This window comes from Oncorhynchus clarkii, chromosome 20 (genome assembly GCF_045791955.1).
Source record: "Oncorhynchus clarkii lewisi isolate Uvic-CL-2024 chromosome 20, UVic_Ocla_1.0, whole genome shotgun sequence".
Taxonomy (NCBI): domain Eukaryota; kingdom Metazoa; phylum Chordata; class Actinopteri; order Salmoniformes; family Salmonidae; genus Oncorhynchus; species Oncorhynchus clarkii.
Genome location: NC_092166.1, coordinates 71,355,241 through 71,368,217, shown reverse-complemented (window position 1 = coordinate 71,368,217; position 12,977 = coordinate 71,355,241). Strand labels below are relative to the sequence as shown.

The 12,977-nt window shown below is 45.5% G+C and overlaps 1 protein-coding gene across 1 annotated transcript in view; it reads right to left on the bottom strand.

Moving 5' to 3' along the window:
• Positions 1–12,977, bottom strand: part of LOC139376857 (protein kinase C epsilon type-like) — a 155,233-nt gene that overhangs the window by 46,962 nt on the left and 95,294 nt on the right. The window contains exons 8-10 of the mRNA XM_071119821.1: positions 7,853–7,943; positions 7,476–7,693; positions 6,123–6,296 (exon numbers count right to left, since the gene is read on the bottom strand). Of these exons, the coding sequence (XP_070975922.1) occupies positions 6,123–6,296; positions 7,476–7,693; positions 7,853–7,943 (483 nt within the window). The remainder of the gene's footprint in view (positions 1–6,122; positions 6,297–7,475; positions 7,694–7,852; positions 7,944–12,977) is intronic.

Below are 12,977 nucleotides of genomic sequence, written 5' to 3'. Positions count from 1 at the left end.
CAATTCCCACGAGTGTAAAGGGTTAACACCAGTCACTCATTCACGCACTGCCTGTCAATCAAAACCTGTGGCATCATCGTTTTAGCTTTCCTTGTGTTTGAGGTAATGGTAGGTTTGGGGGTGATAGAACGCGTGTGTGTGTGTGTGTGTGTGTGTGTGTGTTTTGGCCAGGGTCCAGTGATACTGGTGAAGGTACAGCTAAAGGGTACACACACACACACACACACACACACAGTGCCACAAACACCCCATCAGAAGCCTGCTGGTTAAGTATCCATTGAGCAGACATGACATACTTGAATCACCTCTCCATCAACATTATTGGTCTGATATCACCTCTCTATCAACAGTATTGTTCTGATATCACCTCTCTATCAACAGTATTGTTCTGATATCACCTCTCTATCAACAGTATTGTTCTGATATCACCTCTATCAACATTATTGTTCTGATATCACCTCTCTATCAACATTATTGTTCTGATATCACCTCTCTATCAACAGTTGGGGGGTGTTGGGGGGCCAGCAGGAGGCACTCTTTCCTCTGGTCTTAAAAAAATATCCCAATGCCCCAGGGCAGTAATTGGGGACATTGCCCTGTGTTCATTTTTTTATTTAACCTTTATTTAACTAGGCAAGTCAGTTAAGAACAAATTATTATTTACAATGATGACCTACTGTGTAGGGTGCTGTCTTTCGGATGGGATGTTAAACGGGTGTCCTGACTCTCTGTGGTCAAAAAAGATATACCATGGCATTTATCGTAAGAGTAGGGGTGTTAACCCCGGTGTCTAACCCTCATACCATCATGGCCACCTAATCATCCCCAGCTTCCAAATGGCTCATTCAACCCCCCTCCTCTCCCCTTCAACTATTCCCCAGGTCGCTGCTGTAAATGAGAATGTGTTCTCAGTCAACTTACCTGGTAAAATAAGGGTTAAATAAAATAAAAATAGATAAATACAGTATTTCCATCCCGAGTGACACGGTGGTCTAAGGCACTGCATCACAGTGCTAGCTGTGCCACTAGAGATCCTGGTTCGAGTCCAGGCTCTGTCGCAGCCAGCTGCGACCGGGGGACCCATGAGGCGGCGCACAATTGGCCCAGCGTCGTCTGGGTTACGGGACGGTTTGGCCGGCAGGGAAGTCCTTGTCCCATCGTGCTCTAGCGACTTATGTGGCAGACTGGGCGCATGCACGCTGACACGGTCGCCAGGTGTACAATGTTTTCTCCAACACATTGGTGTGGCTAGCTTCGGGATATGCGGGCATTGTGTCAAGAAGCAGTGGTGTTTGGCTGGGTCGTGTTTCGGAGGACGCACGGCTCTCGACCTTCGCCTCTCCTGAGTCCGTACGGGAGTTGCAGCGATGAGACACGATTACCAATTGGACTATCAATTGGATACCCAAAATTGGGGAGAAAAAGGGTAGAAAAAAATATATATAAATAAAAACTGTACAGTATTGCTCTGGGATGAATCCCTGTTTAACTGAGGCCTTTCCTCTACTTAGCCTTGCCACATTCCATGCTGTAAACCTGCAGTGTATGAGGCCTTCTGTTTCAATAACCCTATCAGCTCTGCTCACCAACTCTCTCCAAGGGCCTCGTTGCCCTTAAGTAGCCTGCAGACACTGGCTCCATCCCAAATGGCACCCTATTCTCTACATGGTGATCCTATTCCCTACATAGTGCACCTCGTCTAAAGCAGTGCACTATATAGGGAATAGGGTGCCACTTGAGACGCAGACCCTTTGAGAGTCTTTAACGGGTGGAAATCCCAAACTATTGACGTATAGGACATCATTCTTCTCAATTGATGTGGAACCAATGTTATATAAGGCAGCAGGAGCTGTGGGCATGATTTAGCGTGACAGTTCCAAGTGGGCCAATGCGAAGCCCTCCTGGTCTTCCAGTCCCCATTGTGGGGCAGGTTGGCATTCATTGCAATGACTCATGTACTGGAGGCATCTTTGCAGTGGTCACTAGCTGACCAAAAAGCACATTTTTGTTTTCATACATTTTTATGATATAGTCAATTTTGACTTTGCAGCTGGCCCATCTGGTGTGTTTACGGACATATTCAATCAATCCTTATCCCAGTCTGCTGTTCCCACATGCTTCAAGAGGGCCACCATTGTTCCTGTTCCCAAGAAAGCTAAGGTAACTGAGCTAAACGACTACCGCCCCGTAGCACTCACTTCCGTCATCATGAAGTGCTTTGAGAGACTAGTCAAGGACCATATCACCTCCACCCTACCTGACACCCTAGACCCACTCCAATTTGCTTACCGCCCAAATAGGTCCACAGACGATGCAATCTCAACCACACTGCACACTGCCCTAACCCATCTGGACAAGAGGAATACCTATGTGAGAATGCTGTTCATCGACTACAGCTCAGCATTTAACACCATAGTACCCTCCAAACTCGTTATCAAGCTCGAGACCCTGGGTCTCGACCCCGCCCTGTACAACTGGGTACTGGACTTCCTGACGGGCCGCCCCCAGGTGGTGAGGGTAGGTAACAACATCTCCACCCCGCTGATCCTCAACACTGGGGCCCCACAAGGGTGCGTTCTGAGCCCTCTCCTGTACTCCCTGTTCACCTACAACTGCGTGGCCACGCACACCTCCAACTCAATCATCAAGTTTGCGGACACTGCATCTTGCCTATGCCGTTCTGTACCATCACTCATTCATATATCTTTATGTACATATTCTTTATCCCTTTACACTTGTGTGTATAAGGTAGTATTTTTGGAATTGTTAGGTTAGATTACTCGTTGGTTATTACTGCATTGTCGGAACTAGAAGCACAAGCATTTCGCTACTCTCGCAATAACATCTGCTAACCATGTGTATGTGACAAATACATTTGATTTTGATTTCTAGCAGAAAACACTCAGTTCTGCCTCCAGGGCAAGATTCATGACAATAAACATCAACCTGCCATTGTGGAGGAGTGTGAATGAAAGGAGGGGGGCAGAGAAAACAAACAGCATATGGAATACACATCAAGCCTGATAAGAATCAGGACCCTCTTATGTAAAACCTGTAACAATCCACTTGTTTGGGCCAAACACAAACCCCACGTGTGTGTGTGTGTGTGTGTGTGTGTGTGTGTGTGTGTGAGAGAGAGAGAGAGAGAGAGAGAGAGAGAGAGAGAGAGAGAGAGAGAGAGAGAGAGAGAGAGAGAGAGAGAGAGAGAGAGAGAGAGAGAGAGAGAGAGAGAGAGAGAGAGAGAGAGAGAGAGAGAGAGAGAGAGAGAGAGAGAGACGGGGTATTTTTTGTTCATCCATTAATATACCTTTACTCATTCACTTTTAGCTTTTTCCAAAATTCTATTTAAAAAGGATCATAAAGGTGAACAATATCTCCTTCCTCTTTCCATGTTTAATCACAATATAATCTAATCCAATTGCCTCCAATATTTAAATCCCAACAGCAAGGTGAAACCTAAAACCAAGAAATAAGGATGAGGGATTTGACTATGAGTAGAGATTAAATTGTGTTACGATGTGTTAAACCCTTCATCCCTCTTCTCCTCTCTTCCTTCTTGTCCTCCTCTCTCATCCCTTTGCCTGAGCACCTTCCCCTCTTCCTCTCCTCTGTTCGCTCCCCTCTCCGCACCCTCCCCCCCTCTCTCTGCCAGAACACAATGTTCCCCGGCGTGTTTGGGGAATCGGTAGAAATAAATACATGAGGAATGGAGCACGTCATATAGTTCCTGCAGTATATTCCAGGCCACTCTGAGAAAATAAACAAGATGCTTGAAAAAAGGTTACCTCCTCTTCCTTCTGTAAACCCTGCCTTGATCGCCCCAAACCCACTCAGGGACCACTTAACCCCACAGGCAAATAATAAAGCGAAATGTGGTCATACTGGGTTTGAAGTTTGAAGTGCCTCATTTATCGCTTGTGTCTACAGTACATGTACAGTACACTGAGTTCACAAAAAATTAAGAACACCTTTCTAATATTGACTTGCACCCCCTCAGAAAAGCCTTGATTTGTCGGGGCATGGACTACAACACTAGTTCTCAGTCCTGGTCCTGGGGACCCCAAGGGGTGCACATTTTAGTTTTTGCCCTTGCACTACACACCTGATTCAAATCATCAACTCATCAAAAGGCTTTGATGATTTGAATCAGGTGTGTAGTGCTAGGGCAAAAACTAAAATGTGCACGCCTTTGGGTCCCCAGGACCAGGACTGAGAACCACTCGACTACACGAAATCGAATGCCTTCCACAGGGATGCTGGCCCATGTTGAGTAGTGGACCATTCTTGATACACACAGGAAACTGTTGAGCGTGAAAAACCTAGCAGTATTGCAGTTCTTCACACACTCAAACTGGTGCGCCTGGCACCTACTACCATACCCCGTTCAAAGGAACTTAAATCTTTTGTCTTGCCCAGTCACCCTCTGAATGACACACATACACAATCGATATCTCAATTAAAAATCCTTCTTTAACCTGTCTCCTCCCCTACATCTACACTGATTGAAGTGGATTTAACAGGTGACATCAATAAGAGATCATGGTTTTCACCTGGTTTCACCTGGTCAGTCTATGTCATGGAAAGAGCAGGTGTTCCTAATGTTTTGTACACTCAGTGTATGTTTATAAAAGTATGTATGTTAACATGTACTGTATGTGCATAAAAGTGTGTAGGAGAAATTGTAACTGATTCTGAAAGGACTTGTGAGATGAGGCACCTGGCTTGAGCTGTGCGTGAGTCTGTGTGTCAAGCTAAATGGGTGGATGCCCAGAACTGCAACAAAGCCAACCATGTCTGTCATTGTCCATCAGTTAAAAGAGAGCCAGTGGAAAAGATGAGACAAGATTGGTTAGTGGAGGAAGAGGGTGAAGGGGAAATATAGGCTACAGAATGGACGGCAGGGTGCAAGATGTCTATAACTTCTAACAAAGGCTCATTAACTCAAATGCATTGACTCAGAAAGCCTGGCAAACTGTACATAGGTCGATGCATATGATAAACACCTACCAGCTTCCACATACAGTAGGCATAGAGTAGGAAAGATACACACAAACTGCTTTCATGAATTTTCATGAGCTCTGCGTTAGATATATATTTAATGTGCCAAATGCACAGAAATGAACAGAAATCCACAGAAATGTACAGAAATGCAGAAGTGTTGGTAAAGAACCCACACAACACTAACCTACTGCGTACCGTTTACTTATGGATGAGTCGTTCCACAAATAGACTGCCTTTTATGACCTTGTGACATTATGTGTGTACATTTTGATAAAACTAAACCATGTAGAAAAATTCCACTAATAGTGTGTTTTCATGTGGGAAAACATGTTTGTTATGAAGTTGAGCATGTTCTCTTTCTGACAGAATGTCCAATTCTGTGAAATAAATAGATATTCCTGAACAAATGTAACTACCCAAAAGGCACTCTATTGATGGAAGGACCCGGTTTGCCATCCTACACGTCACCACCTAAAGTCAGTAACTATCTATAGGCAGTGGAACGTTTGGTAAGTATGCATGGGTATTAACATGATTAACATGTATTTTGGAAAAAGTGTTACTAACTCTGGTTGTGTTCTCCAACTATGATATTATATCGCCACCTGGTGGTAATCATACCAAAATGCCAACCAGTGAAACTGCTGTCTTTGGTGTGTTCCTGTGTGTTTGATGGTTTTTAACCCTACGTTAGTCGGGAAGCAGCCCGTCTAACGTCTGTCTGTCTGTCTGTGTGTGTGTTTGTGTATGTTGCATGCATACTCGTCCCTACCTTGGTCTGGAAGCAGCAGAAGAGCTGGGTCAGGTAGGGGTGTTTCCTACCTTGGTCTGGAAGCAGCAGAAGAGCTGGGTCAGATAGTGGTGTTTCCTACCTTGGTCTGGAAGCAGCAGAGAGCTGGGTCAGGTAGGGGTGTTTCCTACCTTGGTCTGGAAGCAGCACAATAGCTGGGTCAGGTAGGGGTGTTTCCTACCTTGGTCTGAAAGCAGCACAAGAGCTGGGTCAGGTAGGGGTGTTTCCTACCTTGGTCTGGAAGCAGCACAAGAGCTGGGTCGGGTAGGGGTGTTTCCTATCTTGGTCTGGAAGCAGCACAAGAGCTGGGTCAGGTAGGGGTGTTTCCTACCTTGGTCTGGAAGCAGCAGAAGAGCTGGGTCAGGTAGGGGTGTTTCCTAGCCAGGGCCAGGATGCGTTTCTCTGTCAGGGTACAGTCCACATCATCATCCTGCAGGATCACGTCTTTCTTCAGCACCTTCACAGCATACACTTCATCAGTTCCTTTCAGCTCAGCCAGCATCACCTACAGGGAAGACCCGCAGAGGTTATCATACACCTCATCAGTTCCTATCAGCTCAGCCAGCATCACATACAGGGAAGAACCTCAGAGGTTATCATACACCTCATTAGTTCCTTTCAGCTCAGCTAGCATCACCTACAGGGAAGACCCGTAGAGGTTATCATACACCTCATCAGTTCCTTTCAGCTCAGCCAGCATCACCTACAGGGAAGACCCGTAGAGGTTATCATACACCTCATCAGTTCCTTTCAGTTCAGCTAGCATCACCTACAGGGAAGAACCTCAGAGGTTATCATACACCTCATCAGTTCCTTTCAGCTCAGCCAGCATCACCTACAGGGAAGACCCGCAGAGGTTATCATACACCTCATCAGTTCCTTTCAGTTCAGCCAGCATCACCTACAGGGAAGACCCGTAGAGGTTATCATACACCTCATCAGTTCCTTTCAGCTCAGCCAGCATCACCTACAGGGAAGACCCGTAGAGGTTATCATACACCTCATCAGTTCCTTTCAGCTCAGCTAGCATCACCTACAGGGAAGACCCGCAGAGGTTATCATACACATGCACACAAGCACGCTCACACACACACACTCACATACACACACACACACTGCTACTGCAACAACACTCAAGCCACTGACTCATTATATCGGAGGTTTAAATTAAGAGAAAAGACAGACACATGAAATGATTCAGGAGGAAAAACCAACCAAACCCAAAGTACTCTGAACAACAACTAGCCCAATGGAACCAATGGAAGAGCTGACTGCCCTTAGCATCAATGGAAGGGACTGATTATTGTCCAACGAGAGAGATAGAGAAAGAGAGAGATGACAGAGAGAAGGAGACAGAGAGAGACAAATACAGACAGACAGACAGGCAGGCAGGCAGGCAGGCAGACAGACAGACAGACAGACAGGCAGGCAGGCAGGCAGGCAGACAGACAGACAGACAGACAGACAGACAGACAGACAGGCAGGCAGACAGACAGACAGACAGACAGACAGACAGGCAGGCAGGCAGGCAGGCAGGCAGGCAGACAGACAGACAGACAGACAGACAGACAGACAGACAGACAGACAGGCAGGCAGGCAGGCAGGCAGACAGACAGACAGACAGACAGACAGACAGACAGACAGACAGACAGACAGACAGACAGACAGACAGACAGTACAGTACCTTTCCGAAGCTGCCTTTGCCCAGGACCTTGATGAAGAGGAAGTCCTGCAGGGTCATCCTCTTGGTCTGGATGATCTTGAGTTCTCCGTTCTCTCGGGCCTCGCCCACCTCTGAGCCCACCCCCACCCTGCTGGAAGAGGAGGACGAGGCTGACTTGTGTTCCTGTCCATGTTGCTCAAACGACAGCGCCTTGCGGATGTTCTCCAACTCTTTCAGATCTGGGAGAGACACCAGAGAGGGAAAGGAGGAATAAGAGTGTGTTCCTCTGTGTAAGGCCAGGGGTGGAAATAATAAGAAAAACACTCCCCGGAACCCTCCAAAGTACCACCATGAATTGAATGTACTGTACAGATGCACATTTTGACATGTGTGTGTACCTTGGTCACATGGGGAGGTGGGGGCCGATTTGGATCGATCCTCCTCTGTCTGGGGGGTACATGGTAACGGCTGCTGGGGTTCTTGGGTTATCTATGGAGAACAACATCCTCATTTTCACCATTATCATAATCATCGTCCTGCAATCCTTCTCAATATCTACCACATCTACCACATCTATCACATCTCTCTACCACATCTCTATACCACATCTACCACCTCTCTCTACCACCGCTCTCTACCACATCTCTATACCACATCTACCACCTCCCTCTACCACATCTCTCTACCACATCTCTATACCACATCTACCACATCTCTATACCACATTTTTATACCACATCTACCACCTCTCTCTACCACATCTATCACATCTCTCTACCACATCTCTATACCACATCTACCACCTCTCTCTACCACCTCTCTCTACCACATCTACCACATCTCTATACCACATCTCTCTACCACATCTCTCTACCACATCTACCACCTCTTTCTACCACCTCTCTCTACCACCTCTCTCTACCACATCTCTATACCACATCTACCACCTCTCTCTACCACCTCTCTCTACCACATCTCTCTACCACATCTCTATACCACATCTCTCTACCACATCTCTGTACCACATCTACCACCCCTCTCTACAACATCTCTATACCACATCTACCACATCTCTCTACCACATCTTTATACCACATCTACCACCTCTCTCTACCACATCTCTATACCACATCTCTATACCACATCTACCACCTCTCTCTACCACATCTCTATACCACATCTACCACCTCTCTCTACCACATCTCTATACAACATCTACCACCTCTCTCTACCACCGCTCTCTACCACATCTACCACCTCCCTCTACAACATCTCTATACCACATCTCTCTACCACATCTCTATACCACATCTACCACCTCCCTCTACCACATCTCTCTACCACCTCTCTCTACTACATCTGTACCACATCTGACACATCTCTCTACCACATATCTCTACTACATCTCTCTACCACATCTCTCTACCACATCTACCACATCTCTATACCACATCTACCACATCTCTCTACAACATCTGTACCATATCTGACACATCTCTCTACCACATCTAACACATCTCTCTACCACCTCTACCACATCTCTCTACCACATCTCTCTACCACATCTACCACATCTCTATACCACATCTACCACATCTCTCTACCACATCAACCACATATCTATACCACATCTACCACAACTCTCTACCACATCAACCACATCTCTCTACCAGATCTCTCTACCACCTCTACCACATCTCTATACCACATCTCTCTACCACATCTCTATACCACATCTACCAACTCTCTCTACCACATCTAACACATCTCTCTACCACATCTCTCTACCACATCAACAACATCTCTCTACCACATCTACCACATCTCTCTACCACATCAACCACATCTCTCTACCATATCTACCACATCTCTATACAACATCTCTCTACCACATCTACCACATCTCTCTAACACATCTCTCTACCACATCTATCACATCTCTATACCACATCTACCACCTCTCTCTACCACATCTCTCTACTACATCTGTAACACATCTGACACATCTCTCTACCACATCTCTCTACCACATCTACCACATCTCTCTACATCTCTCTACCACATAAACCACATCTCTGTACCACATCTACCACATCTCTATACCACATCTCTCTACCACATCTACCACATCTCTCTACCACATCTACCACATCTCTCTACCACATCTACCATATATCTATATCACACCTACCACATCTCTCTACCACATCTACCGCATCTCTATACCACATCTACCACATATCTCTACCACATCTCTCTACCACATCACTCTACCACATCTCTACCACATATCTCTACCACATCTCTATACCACATCTACCACATCTCTATACCACATCTCTACCACATCTCTCTACCACATGTACCACATATCTCTACCACATCTCTCTACCACATCTACCACATCTCTATACCACATCTCTCTACCACATCTCTCTACCACATCTACCACATCTCTATAACACATCTACCACATCTACCACATCTCTCTACCACATCTACCACATCTATATACCACATCTCTATACCACATCTCTATACCACATCTACCACATCTCTATACCACATCCCTCTACCACATCTCTATACCACATCAACCACATCCCTCTACCACATCTCTATACCACATCTACCAAATCCCTCTACCACATCTCTATACCACATCTACCACATCTCTCTACCACATCTACCACATCTCTCTACCACATCTACCACATCTCTCTACAACATCTCTCTACCACATCTACCACATCTCTCTACCACATCTACCACATCTCTCTACCACATCTACCACATCTCTCTACCACATCTCTCTACCACATCTCTCTACAACATCTACAACATCTATCTACCACATCTACCACATCTCTCTACAACATATCTATACCACATCTACCACATCCCTCTACCACATCTCTATACCACATCTCTCTACCACATCTACCACATCTCTCTACCACATCTACCACACCTCTATACCACATCTCTCTACCACATATCTCTACCACATCTACCACATCTCTCTACCACATCTCTCTACCACATCTACCACATCTCTCTACCACACCTCTATACCACATCTCTCTACCACATCTCTCTACCACATCTACCACATCTCTCTACCACATCGCTCTACCACATCTCTCTACCACATCTACCACATCTCTCTACCACATCTACCACATCTCTCTACCACATCCACCACATATCTCTACCACATCTACCAGATCTCTCTACCACATCTACCACATCTCTCTACCACATCTACAACACCTCTCTACCACACCTACCACATCTCTCTACCACATCTCTCTACAACATCTCTATACCACATCTACCACATCTCTCTACCACATCTACCACATCTACAACATCTCTCTACCACATCTACAACATCTCTCTACCACATCTACCACATCTCTCTACCACATCTACCACATCTACCACATCTCTCTACCACATCTACAACATCTCTCTACCACATCTACCACATCTCTATACCACATCAACCACATCCCTCTACCACATCTCTATACCACATCTACCACATCCCTCTACCACATCTCTATACCACATCTCTCTACAACATCTCTCTACCACATCTACCACATCTCTATACCACATCTACCACATCTCTCTACCACATCTACCACATCTCTCTACCACTTCTACAACATCTCTCTACCACATCTACAACATCTCTCTACCACATCTACCACATCTCTCTACCACATCTCTCTACCACACCTCTATACCACATCTCTCTACCACATCTACAACATCTCTCTACCACACCTACCACATCTACCACATCTCTCTACCACACCTCTATACCACATCTCTCTACCACATCTACAACATCTCTCTACCACATCTACCACATCTCTCTACCACATCTCTCTACCACATCTACCACATCTCCCTACCACATCTACCACATCTCTCTACCACATCTCTATACCACATCTCTCTACCACATCTCTCTACCACATCTACCACATCTCTCTACCACATCTCTCTACCACATCTACAACATCTCTCTACCACATCTACCACATCTCTCTACCACATCTCTCTACCACATCTACCACATCTCCCTACCACATCTCTCTACCACATCTACAACATCTCTCTACCACATCTACCACATCTCTCTACCACATCTCTCTACCACATCTACCACACCTCTCTACCACATCTCTCTACAACATCTACCACATCTCTCTACCACATCTCTCTACCACATCTACCACATCTCTCTACCACACCTACCACATCTCTCTACCACACCTACCACATCTCACTACCACACCTACCACATCTCTCTACCACACCTACCACACCTCTCTACCACATCCCTCTACCACATCTCTATACCACATCTCTCTACCACATCTACCACATCTCTCTACCATATCTCTCTACCACATCTACCACATCTCTCTACCACACCTACCACATCTCTCTACCACACCTACCACATCTCTCTACCACACCTACCACATCTCTCTACCACACCTACCACACCTCTCTACCACATCCCTCTACCACATCTCTATACCACATCTCTCTACCACATCTACCACATCTCTCTACCACATCTACCACATCTCTCTACCACATCTCTCTACCACATCCCTCTACCACATCTCTCTACCACATCCCTCTACCACATCTCTCTACCACATCTACCACATCCCTCTACCACATCTCTATGCCACATCTCTCTACCACATCTCTCTACCACATCTACCACATCTCTCTACCACATCTCTCTACCACATCTCTCTACCACATCTCTCTACCACATCTACCACATCTCTCTACCACATCTCTCTACCACATCTACCACATCTCTCTACCACACCTAGCTGTTGGACTTAATGCACTTTAGCACTTGCACTTCAACATGTAGCATAATTCTGTCATTTTTATGAAATTGCACTTATCCAGCCTACTTTCTTGTAAATATCCTTTGCTATCTGTTTTAAAATATGTGATTTTGTTTGTATGTATTGCAGAGGTGTGGACTCGAGTCACATGACTTGACTTGACTCGATTTAGACTTGAGACATATGACTTGAAATTATCTGGCCAGATTTTGTAATGTTTTGTCACGGATTTTGTGGCACAGAGTCTACGTGGATTAGGCTACTCTCAACGTAGCCAAAAACAGTATCTCACTTGCAAAAAAAACTCAGATTGGCTAGTGAAACTCACACTCGACCCTCTGATTGAATCCGCAAACTGTCAATCAACAGGTCGGGTGACCTACAGAAGTGCTGTGAGAAGGTTTTGGGGGGCTGCGAGTGTGAAACTGAATGGGAAAAAATACATAATATATAATACATAACTAGATATAGCCTCCCAGTTATATTTTATATTTATACCTTTGTTTATTTGATCTGGTTACTAACACAGGCCTAGGGCATTGCACCAAATTCTTGAAATCTGTGTTTCAGAACCCAAAAATGCCTTGACTGTTGACCAATGACCAGTCATTAGCATTGGGGCGCAAAGGAG